This window comes from Lycorma delicatula, chromosome 1 (assembly GCF_047948215.1).
Source record: "Lycorma delicatula isolate Av1 chromosome 1, ASM4794821v1, whole genome shotgun sequence".
Classification (NCBI taxonomy): domain Eukaryota; kingdom Metazoa; phylum Arthropoda; class Insecta; order Hemiptera; family Fulgoridae; genus Lycorma; species Lycorma delicatula.
In genome coordinates, this window is record NC_134455.1 from 198,843,087 (window position 1) to 198,869,053 (window position 25,967).

Genomic DNA, 25,967 nt, shown 5'->3' on the forward strand with positions numbered 1-25,967 from the left:
TAAACATAAATTACCATCACAATGTTACCAAATCTCATAAAGACTAATTCAATAGTGATCGCGTAAAATGGCAAAAATGTGAAAAAAACAAGAAATGGTTTTTAGATATTTATCTGAAGAGTATTTGTAAGTCAAAATCAAGTGAATATCTTGTTTAGTATAGTTGGAAATGGGAAAAATTTGCAATCATTGTTCAAAATTTGTTTACCTTCCTTCACTATTAATTATTGCTTGCATAAGATGTTACCAGGTATGCATGAAATGTTGCCTCCAATTATATTTTCTATGAGATTATACTCTTCTTTATCAGCACCCCATTCAAGTATTGATTGGAAACATCAATGTTGAAGTATTTATTTAGTAAATAAGGAATTAGCACCTATTGCATTTATCCATTTTTAATCTACTCACTCTATAATTTTCACAAAACAAATTGCTAACTTAATCACTAATAAATATTCAAGTTAAAATCACAGTGCATAATTATAAAGAAAATAAGAATATTAGAATGAAAAAAAAAATTCAAAATTAATACATACATATAAGCGTTTAATAGGTCAACTACATTATCTCGTTTCATTATAGCAGCAAACTTTAAAGCAGTAAAATTATTACTAGCTTCAATAGTTAATGATGCTCCAAGCGTCAATAGTTGATCAACAAAATCAATACGACCTCTGCCAGCAGCTACCATAAGAGGAGTGACACCAGTATTAGTATGCTGTAAACAAAATAGCACAAAAATTAGATTAACACTATCAACCACATCAGTAAAAACATAATAAAAATAATAAGAGAGGACTTTATTCAGGATTAATAAATCTTTAAATCTATAACTTTGTCTATGTGTAATTTAGAACAAAAATCTCAAAATATCACACATTATTTGGTAAAAAACTAGCGTTGTAAAATGTTACTTTCATAAATAAATTTCTTAACACCAAAGAAAAAATTTCCAATTAAAATTTATTAAACACACAATCACACATTCACCTATACACTTTACTTCAATAATGATCAAATTTCTGATAATACATATTAACTAAGGCATATTACTTGGCTGTATCACTCTCTTAATTGTACAGCTTTAAATGTAATTACAGGGAAAAACCACTGTATAGAAAAAAACATCATTAAAATTTTCACTTTACTCGGAGACCAAAATAAAATTCATTTGCTGCCTTTTTTGGCTGACAAATAAGAATTATACTAATATTAAAAATAATATATAATACACACATAATGAATAAAATGTAGCAAATATCATGATGTAAAAGTTAAATTTTAACTCCAAAAAACCCTTTGTAAAGGCAAACTGTCATCTCAGGAAAATTGATGGAAAATATTGTCATTAGCACAAATGAGTAGATATTTACTGAAATTATAAAATTGAAAATCTTAACCTAAAGTAATTTAATGAAAAAGCGTCTTGTGATATATACCTTACTTTACTAATGAATAGTGTTTGAGACACGGTGTTGCCAATGCGCTCTAGCCTCCTACCTAAAAGAAATGAAGGGGGCTAAAAAGAAACTGAGTAGTGAAGGTTAACCAGATACTCAGTTATTTCTGGAATGTTTTTTTTTTATAAACTAACAGGCTTAATCATCAAATTTTTCATGAGGACAATTATTAAGACAATGTTGTAGTCAAGCTCAGTTAAACATGTTCATTTTTTCATCCCTGATTATCAAAAGAAAAAATTTAATAAAAATTAAAAACTGTTTTAGTTGTTTAATAATAGTACATTAAAATATAATAGTATGAAACCTTTAGCAGATATTGTTTTTTTTTTCAATTTCTTTGTTTTTTCAGTACTTTTTATGCACTGATTAAAACTGTTAGTTCCCCTCATTCAAATCTGAAGAGAATAATGTGAATGATAACTACCATTCCTAGTCACTTGTTTCTGTGTCATAACTTGTATTTATTGAGACTTATATGAATGTTCTTAGTACAAGGTCTGTTCAAAAAGTATTAGCTGTGCTGTTACATAAAGCCATCAAACCAGCTCCTTTCAACACCATCCCAGCCTGGGAAACAACCAAAAATAAAAAGGAGCCTGAGAAATATTGCACTTCATCAAGAAATCCTGGATTTGACATGATGAATGGGTGGATGAAATATCATACTACAACCACAACATTCACGATTCCCACAGGTCCTTCAGAGCCTTCATATAGTAATGACTGCTAACAGAATGGCCTTTTGGAAGATATTCAAGCACAACTCCATGGTAGCAGAAAATAGTCAGCAAAACTTTCACTTCACTCCACACCTGTCTCGCTTTCTTAAGGATGACAGTAACTTCAATTAAGCCAACTGAACTTTGGTTTCTGGGTTGTACACATACATTCAAGATTCATCACTAGTTTTCATCGTCTTAATTTAGTTAGGATCATCATTGGCATGCTCTATTATGGCTTATACAACAACAAAATGAACCTCTTGCTGCTCAAGCAAAATTTGTTTGGCACAAATTTCTTCTTTGGCACAATCAAAAATCATACATTAAAATCAATTGTACAATACCAATGTTATTTGAAATTTCTTGGATAGTCAACCAAAATTTCCAATGTCAAACACAATGTTAACGACATTTGAATTTTAACTTATTGATGGTCTATCGTACACTAGTCAGTCTCAACTTTAAGTTCAACAATTTTAAAAATGGTTATATAATTACATTTAATTCTCCATTTAGTCTTTTAATATGTATAACTCCACAGCTTCACTTCCAAATATCTTCTTAAACTTAAAAATTTCTTTGATTTGGTTATCATCAAACTTTTAGCAGAATTCAAAGCATTATCATTGTTTAACATATCCCCTCCTGTTAAAGCCCATCATGGCTAGGAATGGGGGGGGGGGTAACCGGAATCATCACAAGGTGGACAGTGGGCATCTTCCCTCTACACTAACACACAGAATGACTGCTTGCTTTTTTTTCAGGGCAAAAAACACTTTCGTGCTATCATCACCCAAACATGATATGTCTGTTGACAAAAGAAATGTTAAAAAACTGGACATTTAAAAATTAATTAAAAACTTAATAACCCAGAATGCAGAAATACATCTTCAAAGTAAAAAGCTTGTAATACTTGCTAAAAGCTAAATAACAACACAAAGATATATCACATTATATATCTCAAAAGAATATTCATGCTATGTACATTGCAGCAAATGGCAAGAATATTTGGAACACACTACAATAATTTATATATTTGAATAAAAACATATGGCCGTAAGAAATCGTGAAACTGAAAATAACACTTCACTATCCCCTAGAATAGTTTGCATGTCAGCCACTAGTTTAAACTTGCAACGCAATGGCGCATAACAGATATAATCCACAAAGATATGGAGTGCTGTTAGTTGGTAGTCACAGCAAGCACAAACTAGTGCATCAGTTGAGTGAGCCTAATGTGCCAAATTCACAAACAGCAGATAATAACCGCCTCCTGACGGTTATTTCTGTATGAGAAGCTCCATAGTGAAACAGTGTTCTTAAAAGGGCAAAGTTTATTGTTCATGGTAGCATCCCACTTACTTTCCCACTCATCAAGAATTAGCCTCTTCAGGAAACAGACAAGATTGTTAAAAGCAACGCAACTGGTAAAAGGAGGCTGAAAATAAGCCTCTTTTGCCACACTGTCTCTGTGCTCATTACCTGAAATTCCTGCATGGCTGAGGATCCAGCAGAAGCTCACTGTTGCATTATGTCTAGTCATTTGCAAAATGACACATTGAATCTCAAAAACAACAGGGTATCTGAAGTATATGTAACTAATTATCTGTAAGGCACTCATGGAATCTGAGCAAACAAGATAGATCGAAATTTTGAGTTAACCAAATATAAGGCCTTATTAATGGCGTACAGTTCTGTAATAAAAATACTGGTGATGCTGGGAAAGCCAAACATGTACATTCTGTTGCCAACCACAAAACCACAACCAACAGAATTAGCATTTCTAGAGCTGTCTATATAGACTAATATCAGGATTCATGCTGTTTATAATACCATAAAATTCATTTTGCAAAATAACCAGATTTGTGTTCTTTTAATTGTACTGACAAAGATCAAAGCAGTAATTAACAAGAGAAGGCTGGTAGACAACTAACAACGTACTTTCCAAAAAATATGGTTGTATACATTTGAACCAACTTCCTATATGTATGTACCAAGAAAATATCAACCAGCCAGTTGACACTAGTGCCAAAAAAGTTATATTCCCAAGTTTACTATGCAGTAAACTCACTTGCCATATGATGATCACCTACCACAAGTTATTTTCTCATAATTATGTATCACAAAATTCTCCCAGGCCTTTCTCACCTATTCTACTCGTGAAAATAATGGAAAATGTTCATAAAAATATATGTCCTAAATTGCTTCATTTGCATTATGGCTAATGAAAAACTTCAATTGGATTTCAGCTACCCCAGTGAAAAATTTCAGTATGACCTCATACTGAAATTTTTAGGATGTTAAATAAGGGGCAGAATTAGTGATTTCTTACAGTTTTTGACCTGAAAAATCAAAATACGACCCAGAACCATGTCTGCAGTAATTTTAGAGAAATCTGGGATGAAAACCAATAAATTGGGTAAAAAACTTGTTTTTTGATGTTTGAAATAAAATAACTTTGTTAAATGGGTAATAAACACAAAAAACTGTTAAATAAAACTTGTAGAGAATTTAATTCATAGCAAAATGTTAAATAAAACAAAGAAAAGTTAGAAAGATTTTAATTTTATTTAGAAACAATACATTACTACATTTGTCAAAAAATACAGGTGATTCAAAGAAACGGGAAATTTTTAAAATTAAATAACGTTTAATAAAAAAATTTTTTTTGGAAATGAATTTTATTTCATGTAATTGTAGAAATGTTGCCATTTTAGGATACATACATTTTAGTTTATTTTTTAAAGATGACATCTTCCAGGTGACCTCCTCTTCTACGTAAACACTCACGAAGTCTCTTCGTTAGATTGTTCATGGTTTGACGTAACATCTCAACTGGAATTTCCGCAATTGCTTCTCGGATCTTTGCCTTCAGTTCTTCCGTTGTAGCAGGTCTACTGTGGAACAGTTTGCTTTTAAGGTGACGCCACAAAAAGTAATCGCAAGCTGAGAAATCAAGCGATCTGGGAGGCCATCTAATGTCACTATTTCGTGAAATGACACGTTGTCCAAACAATCGGGGTACAGCTGCCATCAATATTCGTGCAGTATGTGGCGTTTTTCCGTCTTGTTGAAACCAGGCTGTGTTAAAGAATTGGTGGAAATCTCTTTTGCTGTTCCACAACAAAGGTTTCAAGCATGGCTATGTAACGAGCCGACATCACTGTAATCGCAAGACCGTTGTCATCCTCAAAAAAATAAGGGCCTATAACACCGTAAGATGACATAGCACACCACGCGGTCACTTTCTGGCTGTGCAACAGACGCTGGTATAGCTGCATAGGATTTTCTTGTGGCCAGTATCTGAAATTTTGCTTGTTAACAAGCAAATCCACTGAGGTGGAAATGTGCTTCGTCTGACATCCACAGTTCGTGAGCAAACTCTTCGTTATCATTTATCTTCTGAAGCATTACATTACAGAACTGTGCTCGCACAACTGCATCGTTCGGTTTCAGTTCCTGGACGATCTGCAACTTCTATGGATGGTATTGCAAGTCCTTCACTAACATTCTTCGAACACTTGAACTATGCAATTGTAAAGATGCTGAGAGACGACGGATTGACCGATGTGGACTTCGTGTGACAGCATCTTGTAAAGCTTGAACATTCTGTGGTGTACGGACGGTTCGCTCACGGCCTGGAGGTTTCTTTTTCATTGCCGAACCAGTTTCCTCAAAATTAGATATCCATGTTTTAATTGCATGTGCTGATGGAACACGGTCGTGCCATCCCAGATTAAAATGACGGCGAAATTCTCTACGCGCTCCCTCCACACTCTCATTATTTTTGTAAAACGCTTTGATAGCAAATGCACATTGCGCACCACTCCAAGGATTCATGACAACTAAATGGCAGGTTAGGTTACAGAGGCTGGCGCCACTTATCAAGTGGTACCAATCGCCCACGGCTACCAACACAACTTTCAAAATTTCCCGTTTCTTTGAATCACCTGTACTTATTTAGTGTAAACAAAAATCAAATTCTTTTTTGCTAATGTGAAAATTCGTAAAAGCAAAATTTACTGTTAAAAACTATTGTTAAATTTTTTTTAAACTATTAATTACACAATTATTATAAAATTAAAATAAATAAATAAAAATTACTTAGATAATGTTTTTTTTAATGACAGAAATACAATAAATTATTTGAAAAATTATTATTTCAAAATTAACAATAAAATAACAACAGCTGATCAGCAATGCACAATACTGTATTAGTGTTTAAATCATTCTGTAAGGTATGTTAAGTATATCGGGTACTATGAAATGTGCTGTCATTAGCAAAGGTTTTCTGTGAATTTTAGTTTCAAAGTGATTGGTTTGCCATTGAAGTAACGCCTACTTATTTATAACACAGAAATACTGATATGGTACTCATTTTGGGTGTTTGCAGTTGTTAATGCTAGTGCAAATCACAGGATTCAAGATCCCAAAACAAATAGCATGACTTTTTCCAATCTTCAGGAAACAGATTCACTACCTAGTATCCGTACCAGCTATAAACGATCTGTCCAACACAATGCTGTTATTGATGAAATTGTTATTGATGCAGTTCAATGCAGCCAAGGCATCAGTACACTATGTCTTTCTAAGCTAATTGGAGTTTTGCATTCGATGGTTAGGAGGACACTTAAAACAAGTTTTATCCTTATCATAAACAGCCAGTTCAACATCTACACCCAGAAGACGGTCTGCTTCACTTGGAGTTCTGCAACTGATTGAATGCAAATCGACAACTCTACAAGTATATTTTGTTTACCAAAACATATTTCACTCGAGACAGCACCAACAACTTACACAGTGAGCATACACGGGCACAAGTAAATCCTCATGAAACAGTGGAAGGCAACACAGATTTAATGCACAGAGTTAATGCATGGTGCGGCCTTCTTCACAATCAGCCATTTGGACCATTCATATTATTTCGCCACTTAGATGCTGAAGTCTACTTGTACTTTCATCAAGAAGAATTGCCATAGCTGCTTGAAGATGTTCCTCTAGCACTGAGAAACAGAGTATACTTCTAACACGATGGTGCACCTCCACCACTTTTCTTGTGCCATTTCCACTTACTAAAATCATCATTTCCCTGTGAAATGAATTGGTGTAGGAGGTCCACATTCCTGGCCACCAAATCACCTGATCTAAAATCTTTACACTTTTGTGTCTGAGGATGGATGAAAAATATTGAAAACAACAAAAATAAATTCTCGTGAGGAATTAATTGTCCACATTATGGATGCAGCTGAGCAGCTTAATTACAGCCCTGAAGAACTAAAAACAGCAAAAAAAAGCAGTACAGAAGCATGACAAGAAATGTGTTGAAAATGGTAGGCTCATTTTTGAACATTTATTATAAACTAGTAAGTATAATGCATTTTGGTCTACTGTACTGTTTCTAAATAGAATTTGAATTTTTCTAACTTTTCTTTGTTTTATTCAAATTACAACATTTTGTTCAGAATTAAATTCCTTTAAGTTTTGTTTGAAAGTTTTATTTGTTTATCACCTTTTAACAAAGTTATTGTACGTCAAACATAAAAAGCTGGGTTTTTTACCCCAATTTATTAGTTTTCACTCCAGATTTTTCAAAAACTACTGCAGATATGGATCTGGAACCTATTTTATTCAATTTTTTCCAGTCAAAACCGTATGAAATCATTAAGTCCCTTTAATTAATGTCCAAGAAATTTCAGTACGACCTCATTTAACCGCAGTAACTTAAATATGAATGAAATTTTTCACTAACCGTAACTCACAAACAAAAAACTTTAGAACGTATGTTTATATGACCTTTTTCCATTATATTCACAAGTAAAATAGATTATGAAAGTCCCGAAAAAACTTTGTGATACATCCAGCATAAAGTAACCCTAAATCTATTAGTTTAAAATGCACAAGACATAGGTACCCAAAACTGACATACATTTTACATTTGAGAAAATACAGTAAAATCATGTTCTTTTGAATTTTGGTAAATCGAGTTTCCAATGATACAAGCACTAGAAATCAAAGTAAATTTAAGAATACAGATATTATAATACTGTAAGTAGTTTATATTCAAATATAATAATAAAAACATGTATTATTACACAGTTTTTTGTATAAAAAACATAAAACGAATAAATCCACAATTGCTAGTTAAATTTTTTACTAGAATTTTATTACAACACAAAAATGAAATATAGCTTGTTATTCATATTTAAAAAATGTTCTTTTTATTAATTAAAAATTTTATCATCTAACAAATACAAAAAAATTCAAGCCTTACAGAAAAAAAATACTACTTCTTAAGCTTGTTTAAGATAGACTATTATTTTCACTTTTTTCATCTTTCCTTCTTCGTATCTTTTCCTCATTCATTTGTCACACACTGTTTTAATCAGCCTCTTTCCTCTCAAGATACTTCTAACCAGTTGAATCCTCTTTTCTGAGTTGTTCTGATTAAGCTTTTATTCTCACTTACTCTCATTATTACTTCTTTATTTATTAGTCTACCTATCATTCAATCCTTCCAATCTTTTCATGCCAATCTTTTAAATTTCAAATTTCTCTAGCCTTTCTTTGCATTTTATCTTAGTATCAATGTTTAATGGAAAAATTTATCATATTCAACATAAACAGAAATGATATTCCCCCACACAGGTAATGCACACAGATGTAAAACAATTGCAAAGGTAAAGCAGCCTATAAGTAGAAGTAAAAGAAATAAATCAACTGTAAATATTACAATCTAAAAAAATATTAAATGTGCTTCAAACCATTTAACTAGTATAAAAAAGAATAATAAAACAACCACTAATAATGGAAAAACATATGTACCTGGTAGTCGACAGAGACATTCTCAGATCGAATCAAACACAGTAGCTGTTTAAACGCTTGTTCAGATTCTTCATCTCCTTTAAGCCAGGCCTGTTCTAAATATGTATCCATATCCTGTATAACCCACTCCTGGAGTGGTTTTTCTGTTTGCTAGATTCATAAAATAAAAATGTCAGAACATCCAAAAATAGCATTTTTAAATCAACTGTGTACTTAATGTATTAAAATAAAAGACTTGTTTTTTCCAAATTCTAGTCAAAATCACCTCTTACAGATATTTTTACAAGTAGCTGATAGTGACAGCAGGTAAAAATATTCAATGTAATACATTTGTTAGATATTCCACAACATTGTATTTACATTATGCATTGTACTGAAATAAGCTGGATAGTATGTAAACAACTAAACAGTTTTACATCTTACAAATACTAATTATACAACATAAAAATTGATGTCTGACTTTACATGTTTCCAAGAACAATTTACAAATTAGTGTCACCAAACCAACTCAGAACTGATTTTTATTATTATTATTATTATAATACTACTTCATATAAGACTAAAAGCCCTGAAAATTTCAGTTTATGGCATGGAAGGAAATTTAAAGAACATGAGAAATCAACATATAAATATTCAAGTTTCAGAGAAAATAAATTTTTTTGTTATTATTGCATTGACTTTTACTTCAATTCAGGTTTAAAATAATACATTCACGTTTTTTAAAGATCAGCAATAAAATCCAAAAATTATCTCCTTTCTCTGCACAATGGACCAATTCCTGGTCAGTTCTTATTAAAAAACTAAGAAATATAGTATTTAAAAATAAAACTACTAACTCAAACATGTCACATCAGCAGAAAATACACAAGAATTAAATAATAGATCTCATATGAAATCATTATATTTGTATCAATAACTGGAATAAAAAAATTTAATTACTGATCTCCAATGCAATGCACAAAGCATCCTAAAAAATAATATGTTTTATGATATCTTAGAAGAACAATTTAAATTTATCATAACAATAAGATGTCATAAATGTTATAACAATTTTCTAAAAGTTGAGAAAAGAAATTAATTTTCAGACAGATTAGGCAAATATTCCCTTAATCTGCACTGCTGAGAACTGGTTGCCAAGCCATAAAAAATGTTACAGAACACCGGTAGGTCAGCACTAAAATGTGGTATACAAATAAGAATTAAATTTGCTTCCAAAATAAAAATAAAATTAGATTATGTAATTATGGAAATTTATAACACATAAACAGTAACAATAATCAATTACATAATTATCAGCATGCTGTCCTAATATAGGAGTTGGGATACTTGATGAATTGTGGTAACTGGTATTTGAATTATTGACATTAGAGCCTTTTTTATCATCAAGACTCATATTTGCCATTGATGAAACCCACTTATCAAGTTCTGTTTTCTGTTGTTTCTTCTTATCCCAATCTCTTTTCACCTTAATCATCTCCTTTGTCATAAACCCAGTCCTGTGAAAAGGAATTAAAATAATTACATAGAACTGGAACAAACCAAAATTTAAACCCTAATTTAAATAACAAACAATCATTCAAAAAAGAAAAAAATGTTCTCAAAGATTTGAAAGAGAAATTCTCCCTTTTAATCTTTAAATTAAATTTTTCACAAAAAATTTACAAGTGCATTAGTAACTTATACTTTGGAATTGTTACAGTTACAATGAATATGAAAAAATATTTAATTACTACTTGTTTAATGCACATTTCGCAAAGATATAAGAACACAGTGTAACAGAAGATGTAAAAAAATTTTAATTACAATTAAGATAAATAAAAGAGAAACTGCTATTCTCATTTCATGAAAGGAAATTAACTAAATGCAAATTTCACGGCATTTTGTTAGAATCTGAACAACACATTAAAAATGATTTTCACAACTAAGCAATAGCTAAAAAAATACCCAAAATGATCTCATAATTTTCATGAAAATCAAATTGTAAAATCGTACATGATTGTTAGATTTACAATCTGATAAATTAAAGTTTTACTCAAATTAGATTTAAAAAATATATCTCCAATAATAAATATACACAAAACAAACAAAACACAAAATTAAGAACACAAGAAGCAAATACTAATAAAAAAAGTTCATATAAGACCAGCAACTCAAGCTTGTAGTTTAACAATAAATTTCATTTGTAAGGTCCAACTCTCTTCAAGTAGTATCTTTTTATAACTTGATAGTCAATTCATTGACTATCAAATTGACTATCAATAAATCATCATTTATTCTCCAAGCCAATCACAGTAAAAATAAACTAACTCTGCAAAATAAATGTTTCAAATTAAAAAATAATTTCAAATCTTATAACTATCTCTTGTTACTTACTTTCATTATAAAAAGTTGTATCATTTTTTTTAATCATACAACATTTTGCTGTAAGTAACTATGAAATACAGCAGTTTTAATTCAGTATTGTTAATGTAACATGTTCAAATTTTTAAGATGCATTCTCCATATCAGAAATGGTTCAATTATGAAGCTGATACCACTTCTACAGATGTTGTTCACATCTTTGAATTTCTTTATGACATTAAAAATTTGCGACTTTATCAAAGCACCCATAACCAATGTCATTTTCAATAGCTTTAACATTTCAGTATCACTTTTGCCACTTTTCACAGGAGATTTTATATTAACACACACTATTCTAAACTTCAATCATTAATTTTACAACAAAGTTTGCAAGGAGATCTGTTTTACGTTCACAATAACTACCTGAACTGATAGCTAACTGTCAGTATGAGGTATATACAAAATAAATTTAAGCAAAGTACAATGCAACTACTCTCATGATTCCAACTAAATCACTACAAGAGTGATTGGTTGTCAATATAGGGATATGGACAAGGAAATTAAATTGTCACACCTGTATAACAAAGTTAAAATTTAATAAAGAAGCAAATAATTTTAAAAACAATCTGATACATTACTTGTTTTTAAAAATCATTTAATTAAACATTTTTATCACCTTTTCAATATATCTTCAAGGAAGTATTCATGTACTTCATATAATCTTCCAGGAACTGAAACATCATCAGTAAATATTCTATGAAATCATTAAGATAATCTTAAAATAACAAAATACGAAAGAAATTAAATACAACTCTTCAACAACAAAAAAAAGGTAAAAATTGAGGATAATAAATATCATCCTTTTTAAATAAAGTAACTAGTTAATTAAAACAAGCTAAAAGTAAAATATAAATTTATTTAAACAAAGAATTGTTTTGTTAATCTTACCTATGACTCACATAAAAACTATTTTTCATGATTATTTTTAAGTTCTTAGTAGATTAAAATAATTTCTCATTGTGCATACACATTTTTATATATATATATATATATATATATATATATATTATATTAAACTTTATTTATTGATTTGTATTTTTCACTAGAAATTACTTTTTTCAGAAATGGTTTTTTTAATTACATCATAAAATTCACAACAAGAAAGTTCTGAATTAATTTTAACATTTAGCAGATGTTTAACAATAGATACTGAAAGTCTACCCCTTTCTGCAGACCAAATGTTCCCCGTAATTGAAAATACTCTCTCAACTGGAGCAGATGTCCCAGGCAGACATCACAAACTCAACCATTTTAGAAATATTGCAACATGAAATATCAGTCTTTGAAACACCTTAAAAATTGCTTTCCGCTTCTCTTCAATGGTATCTGGTACTTTTTCAGAATTTCAACCACAACCTACTCTTTGGTATTGATTCATCAATATTTATGGAATCTTTTATAATTTCATTAACAATTTGTGTACTCTCTTCTAGATCAGACCAGGCAATTTCAGTCTCTAAATTTATCCACTAAAAATTACTAACTTTATCAAAACTGGTTCTCCACAATTGGATACTAGAATTATAAAAATTGTCTGCACTTGAGAAGAATTTTTGTTCAACATCATTATTTTCTTTTAGAGTGCATAGCAATTCTTTGACAGAAGATGGCATAAATTTGTGGGTTTATCTTACCTGAAGTTGACAAATTAATTCAGAATATATCTAAAATGCTTCTGTTGCTGTATAGAATTAGCTTCAAATTTCAGAACTACATTATTAAATAACTGTAGAGCACCATATAAAAACCTCACAAACAGTTCACTTCCTAGATTTTCAAAAGAATGAAATAATAATTTTGGTCATTTTTCAAGATAAGAAACATGATTTTATGCCGTCAAAAATGGTAAGAATTCTTTCTATCGCAGGTAACAAACTAAGGAACCTTGTGCTGCTATGATATAATATTTTTTTGTAATCTGTTTTCACAAATTCACAGAACTCTAAGTTTCGTAACTCTATATATATGAAAATATTTATACATTTTTATAACAATAACTTCTATGTCCAGGGGAAGAGAATCACATGCTGTTTGTACTGAATTGTGTACAATGTGGGCTGAACAACCAATTCCTAAAATAGGTCTATCTAAATCACTATGAACTTTTCTGAACACATTTTCATTCTCCTTTCTTCTCACACCACCAAAATTGCTGTTAGTGTTATCAACAGTATAACATATCAACTTTTCTTCAAGTTAATATTTTTTCACACACTGCAAAAGATACAGAGTCAAAATTTGAGCAGTTTCACGTGACACTTCATTGAGTTTAACTTGAATTCCTTCCTCCAGACTGAAATATCTTATAACAATTGGAACAAGTTTTACCTCACTTCTGTTTGAGCTATCCATTGTTACTCTTATATAATAAATGTTTTCCAAAGAACACAACACATCAAATATAAATAGTGAAATAACGTTAAAAATAATTGCCTCAGTTTTGGTTCTAGCAGATGAAAATTTTGGGTCATATAACTTTTTAACCAGTTTAGATGTTAAGTTCAATGTTTTGAAACCGAGTTCGTGTCTAGCAGTGTGGTATGAAAATGCAGCTTCTTTAGCAGCACACTCCAGATCACTGTTATTGTTATTCCCATCTTTGGCTTTAAAAAAATCTCTTATGTTTGTTGAAGCAGTAGCATTAATAGCACTCCTATGTTTAGCTGTTACCACGTGGTCTTCAATATCACCCTTTCCTTTATGTGCAACAGAAAATTCTCCAGAACCTAGTCTGCAATAAACACGTTCATTGTTACTGTCATTACACAAATTCAAAAATTTGTATTCCTGTTGCAAGTTAACATTAAACACACATTTTCTTTTGCCCAATGCTAAACGACGAGACAAAAAATGAATAGAAATGAAATGATGTATGGAACAGTTACTTCACACAAGAAAACAATAAAAACACATTGCCCCTGTTGGGTTGCCAAATGACTAAGTAAAATGTTGTGGTGAGACCGGTAGCCATCTCCATCAAAATCGACGTCAGCACTTGCTCCAAGATCGGCTGAGAGATGCACGGCCGTAAGAGAATGTTTAAAAACGTAATGTCAAACATACAGATCTAAAATTTAAAAAAATCCTCACCAATCATAAAATTCTCAAACCCCGAACATTTTTGCAACCCTGGACAGCACTAAAAAACCAGGACTGTCTGGGCTAATCCTGGACATATAGTAAGCCTACTTATAGTGTTATTTCTTCTAATTATCATACATATAAATCAGATCCTTTCTTTCATATTACAACACTACTAGATTTTTTTCTGGAAAAAGGCAAAGGACCCTAACTGAAGTCAATATTTACAAAGTTCTATCCACTGTCTTTACAAAAACTTTTAAAGTGCATAATTACCTATAGCTTTATATTAGTGTATAATCACTACTTGCTAATCACATGCCTGAAAGAACATGTTGATTTTGGTTTTATCTGTTATTTTTAAGTAAATTTAAAAACTTTTAATAAATAAAACATTTCTCACTTATCTTTTATAGGCGAAATGACAAAAAATGATATTACTTAAACTATTTATTAACAACTGAATAGATTACATTGATCTTAAAAAACAGCATAATTTATTTATACTGATAAATATACAACAAACTTGAGAATCAAAATGAAAAATTAAGATTAAACAAGAAGGAAAAATTTTCCTATTCTACAACTTTAGAAATCAATTTCCTTTACAAAATCTGTAAACTGAAGCAGCTAACTGACAAACTAGACAAACAAAAAATTCTAATCACCACTATTCAAGAATTAAGGAACAAAGATCAAGAACCCATGGAATCCGGAGGATATCGTCTCTACAAAGGATCACTGGGGAGACGTCAATTCTGCAAATCGGAGTTGGATTTTTAATATACAGCAGTATTATAGACTCTATAGAAGATTTCTCATCTAATTCACCCCGCTCAGCTCTTTTGACAATTAAAACACTGAATAAAATATGCACCCTAAAATATGTAAATGCCTTCACTGACATTAAAAATATAACAGAAAAAGAAGAAATGACTGAATCCTGGGAAAAACTCATCTTAGAAATTAAAAACATTCCCAATCAAAACACTAAAATTCTACTGGGAGATTTTAATGTAAGAACTGGTCAAGATAAACAATTCCGGCAAATGGCCAGCCCATAGAACAACAAACATAAATGGAAGAAGGCTTATTGAACTCTGCCGAGATAATTACTTAATTCTAAAGATAACAAGATTCAGAGGAATTCTCATAAACTTAAACTTGGTGATCTCCTAATCCAGACCTTGGAGAATTTCAAACTGACCACATTGTCATGAACAGAAATTGCCATAAAGAGATATATAATGTTTAAGTACTTCGAGGAATTGATGTACACTCTGACCATTATCTACTTAAAATTAAAATAAAAAATTACTCTTAAAAAAAAAAGAATTAAATTAAAAAGCTAAAAACGCAACAAAAAATATAAGCCAGAAAATATAACTGTAAACGTGAACTTATAAAAAAATACAGGATCAACCTTAAACACTAAATTAAAAGATTTAATCAAAAAACTGAAATCCATAGAGAAGAACTAGCCCAGTCCAGAAGAAGAAACATCAGTAGTGGAATAACAAATGCGGCGTAGCGATACAAAGACACCAAGTCTGGTTTAATGATCAGCAGAAGAAAACAAAGGAATCAAGAGAGAAACTTCTGAAAATCAGGAGAGAAACAACCAAAGAGATCAGAAGACAAAAAAGGAACCACCAAAAAGAAATTCAAGATACTGAAGAAAATTACAATAAACACCAAACAAGGGATTACTACAAAACATTTAAGCAACATCTTTCTAAATTTAGCCAAGCCTCCCTAATGCTTAAAGATAGATGGAAAAACTGCCAACAATAATAAAGCAAAGACATAAAAATACTAGCCAATTACTTCAACAAACTTTTACACTTTCGAAGAACTTAAGGAATTATTAAAAATGAATGAAAATGCCCAAATAAAACTCTACTAGAAAAGTAATACCCCCTACATTTAAAGAAATAGAATATGCTCTAAAATCCTTTAAAAAGGATTTAAAAGGAATTAAAAGTATCTGGAGAAAACCAACTTGTCACAGAACTATGGGAAAATGCTAATGGATAAACTAAAAAAAGTTTACAGAAACATATAAGTGATATTTGAAATACCAAGAAATTCCTAAAAGAATGGAATACTGCAATCAACCATTCTTTACACAAAAAAGGAGATAAGACAGATCCGAACAACTACAAAGGAATCTCCTTGCTAGATGTCACAAAATTTTCTCTAAAATTCTCTTAACCTGTATACAAGCTGACTTGATGAAGAACTTCACCAAGCAGGATTTAGACTAAGAAATAGTTTTCCAGATCAAATCATCAGTTTGAAATAGATAATAAAATATTATAAAATGAGAGGAAAACCACACTGGAAACCTGGTCTACCTATGTAGACTTCAAGAAGGTGTACAACTGCATTCATCAAGAATCCCTTTTAAAAATCTTTAAAGAATTTGGTCTACACCAAAAATTAATAAATCTAATTGGAACAACCTTTAAAAACACAATTTCCAGAGTGAAATATAGAGATGAATTTTCTGAACCATTCAAAATAAAATCAGGACTTCGACAGGAGGATGGACTCTCTCCTTTACTAACTGCATCCTTGAAAAGGTCATGAGAGAATGAACTAAAAGTGCAGGTTAACTATTAAGATTGGTACCAACATCAATCTTAATTGCCCTGTATTCACTGTTTACCTCGCTCTACTTGTAAATAATGTGGAAGAAGCTCAAAACATAAATCGAAGAACTGAGAAGATAGCAGTGAAAATTGCATTATTGATCTCATTTGAGAAAATAGAAGTTAAGCCACTTTTAAAACAGAATCTCCAGTTCTTCAAATAAATAACAAGAAACCAAAAATTGTTGAAAAATTTAAATACCATGGCCAAATAATAACTTAGAATTAAAGAAAAAACAACAATTGAGAGTATAATAACTTAAAAAATGTCAAGGATTAACATGGTCCATACAAAAAAAGTCAATATACAGACTAAACGTTTGTATACATACAAAAGTCAAACACTAAACTTAGATATTAAAATACAGTTGTACAACCTGAAGCCACATACTCCTATGAAACTCTATTCAATCCTAACTCTAAACCCATAACCAATATACTCCAAATAACTGTTAGAAGAGTCCTCAGAATCATTCTAAATAATAAACTCCAAGTCCAAGGAAGAATGGATAATTCCCAACAAGATTCTCTATACCAAGTCTGAATCAATCATTGACACCATGAGAAAACGAAGACTAGCATATTATGGATGCCAGAAAACCAGGGTGATGAAACAAATCATCAATAGAATCAGGAATTAAAAACTGAAGAACAGTGACAACTGTTTTAAGATCAAAGATCTAAAAGAACGTAATATCACAAAAGAAATGATTCTGGGAAGAGAAGACAAAAGAATCCCAAAGGAAAATTCCATCAGACTTCCCCTAAAAAAGAGAAATGTACAACATAATTACAAAGAAGAAATAAGGGCAGCCAGGTCTCAATGGATGAAAAACTGTATGAAAAAAAAGGGAGCAAATGAAGATGCAGATTGCTCACCCTCGAACTCGTTTTTCAAAGATTTTGAAATAATGGATTGATTAATTTGCTCCTCAGTAGATGTAACAATAGAAGTTAAGCCACTTTTAAAACAGAATCTCCAGTTCTTCAAATAAATAACAAGAAACCAAAAATAGTCGAAAAATGTAAATACCATGGCCAAATAATAACTTAGAATTTTAAAGAAAAAACAACAATTGAGAGTACAATAACTTAAAAAAGTTATTGTAACTGCAAAAGTACAATAACTTTTGTAGTTATGAATAATAATTCATAAATACAAATTCCAATTCCCAAATTACCATTACCGTTATAATTACCATTATAACCCTATTTGGTTCAGAAAGTAAAAATATCTGAAAAATATGGAAATTTTATCTGCAATAAACAGGAAATGATCCTACCAAAAAAAGAAAAGAAACAGGCTGAAATAAGCTTGAATCATATTGGAGAAAAAAATTAAACTTAAGTGTAAAGTTTCTGCATGAATGTTCCAGTTAATAAGTTAACATGTTGTCAAAGATTCATAGTTTAACAACAAAATCTGCAACTGTAATTTTCTACAAATGTTAATTTTTTTTACAGTAAATACTTCTTTTAATACAATATATACAATGTATCATTTCATTCAGAAAGAGAAAATTTTTTTTGTATTTTACTACATTTTCTCATCTTTTTAATGGCCTTAAAGTAAAAGTATATGAGGTTCAAGAGGTACTAATAAAGAGTTTGTTTCAAACAGAAAAATTCAAGAGAATCATACAGCCAGTGCTCATAGTTAAAACAGTAAGGCGTTATTTTAGAACTGAATATTACATCCATTTCAACTGGTTTGATTTGTTACGTTAATATTAAGAAATATTTATGTTATAAAAGTGAGATATAACGAAGTTGCAATGAATTTTATTCAATCCTGGTGATTTAAAATTTCATCTTCACTTCCCCTAAATAATTTGTTTAAATTATTTAAAAATAAATAATAAAAGTGTATAAAATCAAACACTGCAAGATATAATAATGCACTATACAAAATATAATATGTGTTATAAAAAAATACTCAAATGTAAATCAAATATTTTTTTCTTCAAAAGAGAAGGAAAAATGCATTAATTTTTAATTTGGTGGATGATTTTAAGGATATTTTTGTATACTTCCCCTCCTATAATTTTAAACACATTAAAAGAAGTTAATATTTTAAAGAATAATAACTTTTAATAATTAATAATTTAATAAATTTATTATTAAATATATAAATAATAAACTACAAAAAATGAATGCAACTGTTCAACAGCAACAACTGCAACTGTTCAATATGTTCTTTGTTTGATTAACATCATTTTGAAACCATCTGTTTTAAATGAAAATATGTGTATTTTAGCAATCTTTTTTTGCATAAAATATATGAATACAACTATCTGAAATCTGATATTTTAGGTTATACCTTAAGATTACCTTACAATTAATGAGATTTCATTTAATATTTATAAAATTTCAATATTTTCATTTTTAAATAATAAAAGTTGAGAGCAAAAGGTTAATTTTTGCCAGAAATTAAAAAAAAATCTGCTAATAAACTACATTATCAAAACTTTATCTTCATAGGTCTTAGAAAAAAATAGAAATAAATTTTTAAAAATCAGTAGAAATTAAGCATATTAAAAAATTTATCAAATAATATTTATTACCTAGATAACATAAAATGATACAATTAATAAAAAGTATGTTATGTTGCAATACAAAAATTGTAACTGGAGAATTTCAATTATTCTTAAAATTGTATACGGTATAATTTACATTTAAAAATTAATAATTTTGTATAAAACTTTTATCACATTAGTTAATTTTAATTAATAATTATGAGAATAGATAAATGACCTGCTAGTAATAACTAAATATTCAAGTATTATTTGAGTAAGAAATCTAGTATTAGTACAAAGTTATAATTACAGTAAATTCATTTTCATTATTGCTTAGCAATTTTACGTAACTTTGTAATGAAACATATAAATGAATACATACAGTCTATCAAATGAAAAGAAATGGATCATGACCAACTATGAACAAAATTAAAAAATAAAAACAATAGTTCAGAATTTGTTACAGACTGTATACAGCAAATAAAATATGAAATGAGGAAAAGGAAAGTAATATCCATAAATAAAGGAAATTTTCATCAACTAAACTTGGTTTTTTCCATTTACTCCCAGCAATGAAATTTTAATTGACCCTCTGATGAGATACAGTAAGTAATGAGAATCAAACCAAATACAAACAGGGTTATGAATAAGAATGTTCAATGAATATGAAACACCACACAAAAAAGTACAAGAGAAACTTCATAAAACTAATAATCAAAATAAAAAACAACTAATCAACAAATAAATAAGTCTTCTTTAAAACAATTTTAAAATCACTTGATAAAATATAAAATAAAAAAATTCAAAATAAATATCTACACAACCAACTCAGAAAAACATTTTTTCAACTTCTTTTAAATGACTTCAGTAATTGAAAATCCTCATGAAGTACTTTTTCTGTGCTTCAAGGCTTCAAGAAAACCTATATTTTTGAGGCATTACTTGTTTTTCCAGATCTAAAATGCAACAGAGGAGTAGTAACTTATGATCACACGTTTTAATGGTAAATTTTAACAATTTCCTTAATCTGTTTAAAAAAAGTGAATAATGGGAAAAAAGAAAGGGACGTTTATTGCTATAAATACATCCTTGCAATGGTAGTTCAACAGTTTGTTTTCAGCAATTCCTTAACCAAAAATTTACTCCCTGCTTCTGTCAAATGTTATTATTTTACTTTCACTATATCTTAAAGTTACAATACACTATTCTTTTTTACATAAATCCATTTTTATAATAGATTCAACATTTTTTTTTTTTAAATCTATTGCCTGACTTTCTTAGTAAACCTTTTTTTGCAATATTTTCTTATCTTGACTTTTTTTTAATGTTAAGATTTACCAAGCTTAAGTAATTTTATCTACTTAAGATTTCTGTTACTATGCTTCTGTGTTGTGTTGTGAAGAGCACAGTTATTTTATATTTTTATGTTAACTTTACAATCATATCAATTAATAACTTTTATCAAATAAATTTTCAGTTTTTAATAAATAAACTATGAACGGCATAGATGAAGTCCTACGCAAGAACTATCGCATGAAAATAAACAAGAAGAAAACAAAAGTAATGAAATGTAGTAGAAATAACAAAGATGGACCACTGAATATGAAAATAGGAGGAGAAAAGATTATGGAGGTAGAAGAATTTTGTTATTTGGGAAGTAGAATTACTAAAGATGGACGAAGCAGGAGCGATATAAAATGCCGAATAGCACAAGCTAAACGAGCCTTCAGTAAGAAATATAATTTGTATACATCAAAAATTAATTTAAATGTCAGGAAAATCTTTTTGAAAGTGTATGTTTGGAGTGTCGCTTTATATGGAAGTGAAACTTGGACAATCGGAGTATCTGAGAAGAAAAGATTAGAAGCTTTTGAAATGTGGTGCTATAGGAGAATGTTAAAAATCAGATGGGTGGATAAAGTGACAAATGAAGAGGTATTGCAGCAAATAGATGAAGAAAGAAGCATTTGGAAAAATATAGTTAAAAGAAGAGACAGACTTATAGGCTACATACTAAGGCATCCTGGAATAGTCGCTTTAATATTGGAAGGACAGGTAGAAGGGAAAAATTGTGTAGGCAGGCCACGTTTGGAATATGTAAAACAAATTGTTACGGATGTAGGATGTAGAGGGTATACTGAAATGAAACGACTAGCACTAGATAGGGAATCTTGGAGAGCTGCATCAAACCAGTCAAATGACTGAAGACAAAAAAAAAAATAAATAAATAAAGTATGGAAATAATTTATATATATTTACAATGGCAGAAAAAAAGAAATCAAAACCTCTTCAAAAAAAGAATATTTAAAAGAAAATTTTCAAACTATGAGAAATAGAAATGAGAATAAATTAAATGGTTGTAAAATGTACATTATCAGCTAAATATAAAATTAGAAAAATCTTAGACAAGAGTTAGAAAGAAGTAAAATGCACTACTACACTGACACTCTTGGAGAAAATGAGAATTCATGAAAATTACATACTAACATTTTAATCAAATGACTTAAATATCCACTAGCTAAAAATGGGTATATAATGCATTTTCGACAATAACATATGTTAATTTATACTATCTGTCCAAGTCTTTCTTATGGTTGTGACACATTTAAAGAATATGAAGTACAAGCGACAGAATTTCAGGGTTCCTTTCTCTAAGAGTGATAATGATCAATATACAGCCAGTCCCTGCAATGAATGGACTGAAGGTGACAAATCCAAATATCATCATATTTTAGTGGGCTTGACATGCTAATATGAAACATTATATTAAGATCAATGAATAAAACAAAAGGAAACCTGTGTACTTTTCACTCCAACAAAGCTGATATTAGATGCTTATTATTTAATGAATGGTTGTATCATTTTTAAGACTGGCTTTTGTCTAAATCAGGCATTTGGTTATGGATCTAGCATACCTAACTAGTCTGACTACCTAACTAGTCTGTTATTTCATTTTTTTTATAATCCTACTATAAAAACTTATTAAAAATTACTATTATTACCTTTTTTAAAGACAAAAAATAAAAGAGCAATATGAAAGGCCAAAAATGAGAATGATATCAATAAATGTAAGCCATTAAAATAACAAAAACTATAATTTACCATTAACTTACAGAAAAATTTTAAAATTAAGCAATTATAAACTAAATTCTGAAATAAATGGGTACTTTTAACAGTGCCAATAAATATTTTATTTTTTTTTAATATACTTTTAAGACATCAATTTCATGGTGATAGATATTAATAAATGCTAATATTTAGCAAAACTGCAATAATGTCATTTAACTTCTGTAAACTATGAAAATGAATCTTTAAATGTGGATTTTGGCATTTACATTTTATCTTTGCTCTATTTCCTTCAATTTCTAGCATGACATTCTTTGAGATATTTCAGGTGTTTTACAACCATGCAATCTAACCTGGTATCCACTATTTTATTATTGCAGTAGCACTAAAATTTTAACATCTATTGTTTATTATGTTAAAATTATTTCTAAAAAGGCCTAATTGTTTATATTATAATTTTAATATTTTTCACAAAATAAAAAATTTGTTTATCATGATATTTAAGAGAAAATATTATTAATTACATAAACTGAAAAATGTGCACTGCTAGATATCATTTAATATGCATATATGTTGATGATTTTAGAAGACAAGCAGGCATTAAGTGAGTATGAGAAGCAAATGTATAATCTTCTGCACAGCTGCAGGCTGTCTATTACAATACCTATATTTGCTATTCCATTATCAATTTGCCTCTATTATTATTATTTATGTGCCTCTTCCTTCCAAATATGTAATTCTGATTTCTTCATTCTAATTTTTACTTTCCCATTTAAGCTATATTAAAAAATGATATTGCTATACTCCTGTCACTGACCAAGAAATATATAGAAGTTTTGTTTCGTATTAGAAGGAATATATTAGTATTATATGTAATATATTATATGTATTATATGTATTAATATGTAGTAATATATATCAGTATTATATGTACATCCACATCACAAAAGTTTCATGTTTTTAACACTAAAATTCCTTTGCAAGTTATTTACCATTAAAAAATTAAAATTACAACACCAAAAAAAATTATCTTTAAAACAAAATATATTTTCCACTATGCAATTTTATCCAAATATCAACATTATTTTATAAAAATATTTGTATTTTAAAAGCATGACAAAATCCTCCAGTACTGACTTAAAAACAGTACATCCCTATTACAGTAATATCTTACTCCAGTAACCCCCAACTAAAAGTAATAAGAAAAAATACATAAAAGAAACAGTCAATAGTTTAACACATCAAAATCTTCAACATTTAGTTCTAAATGTGATCAATCAATTTTAAATAAAATTCTAAGTAAATTTAAGAATATAATGCAGGAAAACAAAAAGATACTGCTCCAGATAGTATAATGAGACTATTAAACTGGGATGAGACTACTATATTGGAATGGAGGAAAAGTTTCATTGTATTCTCCTGATAAAAGGCTTAAAGAGTGCATAACTCTGGTAATAATTATCAAATCTGGCAACATTTGTAAGCTTTTGAAAGGTAACATATCAGTGAGTATTTTTGTTAGTTATTTATTTAAAAGTTATTGTGTCTAGAAAATGAATGAAAATAAAGAAATATTTTATTCATATTGTAATTTTTTTACAAAAAAAGGAAAAATACAACTAAGGCTGTAAAAAAAATTGTGATGTTTATGGAGCTAATGCAGTATCTGTACGTGTGGTACAAAGATGGTTCAAAGACGTCAAAGATGGTTTCAGTATGGAAATTTTGACGTCAAAGATGCACCTCACACTGATAAGTCAATGAATGAAAAAGTAAATGAAATCATGGTGAAAATTCAGCAAGACCAGCAAATTAGCAGTCTTGATGCCAGTTACTAACGAAACATTGACTACAAAACAGTTTTAAACCATTTGAAAAAGGCTGGTTATAAAAAAACTCAATGTTTGGATGCCAAATGTTTAACAATGGAAAATTTAAGGGATCAAATTTCCATCACCAAATCATTATTAAAACGGAATTACCATTGTTGAAATGGCTCATTGCAAGTAATAAAAAATGGATCACAAATGATAATAAAGTAAGAAAAATATTGTGGTCAAAGCAAGGTGAAGATCTGTAGAGTGTTAAAGCCAGAATAGACAAAAAAGGAATACTGTGTGTACGATGGTACTGGAAAGGAATTATTCACTATGAGCTGCTGCTGCCATCCCATCAAAACACTGATTCTAACTTCTACTGTTAACAGCTTTAAAGATTATCCCAAGAAATCAAAATAAGCAACCAAAATTGACAACAGATCCTTGATGACCCATCGACAATTGAAAGAGTTTGGAAGGGAGGTTTGGATGCATCCACTGTATAATCCTGACCTTCCCCAATCAGACTACTTTTTTTTTTCATCTACAGAACTCTCTTAATGATATAAAACTGGATTCAAAAAAAGGTTTTGAAAATCACTCATTATAGATTTTTATCCAGAAAACAAAGAGGTTTTACTGGAATGGGTTTATGATTTTATCACAAAATTGACAAAAGGTGGTTGATCAAAATGGAACATTTTGGTTTAATAAACTTCATTTGAAATGTAAAAAAACCTTGCTTTACTTATGTGTTAAAATACAAATACATTTTTCTCAACCCAATATTTAGAGCAGTATACCCACATTATTGTTACAAGAAAGTCTCAAATAGATTGTACAATTCATATTATTTTTCTTTCACAGAATGTATATGTAGTTGTATCAAAGAATCATCATCAACTGTACAACATATTTCCAACTAGTTATTTTCAAAAAAAGATTGACAGAATATGGTTTTATAATTATTTAGGAATTACTAAATGTGATAGTAAACTATTAGGTAATAGTATAAGAATTGTGGAAGATGTAACAAACTGCACAATTACATCATCTCATAAAATATAATTGAAGCAAGTTGAAAATGTTTGTTACAGTAAAATGAACAAATACTGCAATAAAAACAGCTGCTAAAACACAAGCTTGATAATAACAAACTGTATTATATCTGCATCAAAACATATAATGATAAACAAGATTTTATTTGATCACTTTAATAGCACATACAATAAATTATACAACATATTTAACAGTTAAAACAAAGTAATTTTTTTTTAAACTTTGTAATTAGTTACAGTTTTTAGTCTGGTTCTAAAAACATAACATCTTCCAAAAATCAAAGTACAATAATATATGTAGCAATATTCTCATGTACTACTAAAATATAAACTAATAACATCACTCAATGCCTTGAAATTTTATA

The 25,967-nt window shown here is 29.4% G+C and overlaps 1 protein-coding gene across 4 annotated transcripts in view; it reads right to left on the reverse strand.

Moving 5' to 3' along the window:
* The window catches only part of LOC142327332 (3'-5' RNA helicase YTHDC2-like), a 190,436-nt gene that overhangs the window by 106,006 nt on the left and 58,463 nt on the right, over positions 1-25,967 (reverse strand). For all 4 annotated transcript variants that reach the window (XM_075370291.1, XM_075370300.1, XM_075370273.1 and 1 more), the window contains 4 exons: positions 12,027-12,081; positions 10,296-10,506; positions 9,011-9,160; positions 540-721 (listed from right to left, as the gene is read on the reverse strand). In XM_075370291.1, the coding sequence (XP_075226406.1) occupies positions 540-721; positions 9,011-9,160; positions 10,296-10,506; positions 12,027-12,081 (598 nt within the window). The remainder of the gene's footprint in view (positions 1-539; positions 722-9,010; positions 9,161-10,295; positions 10,507-12,026; positions 12,082-25,967) is intronic.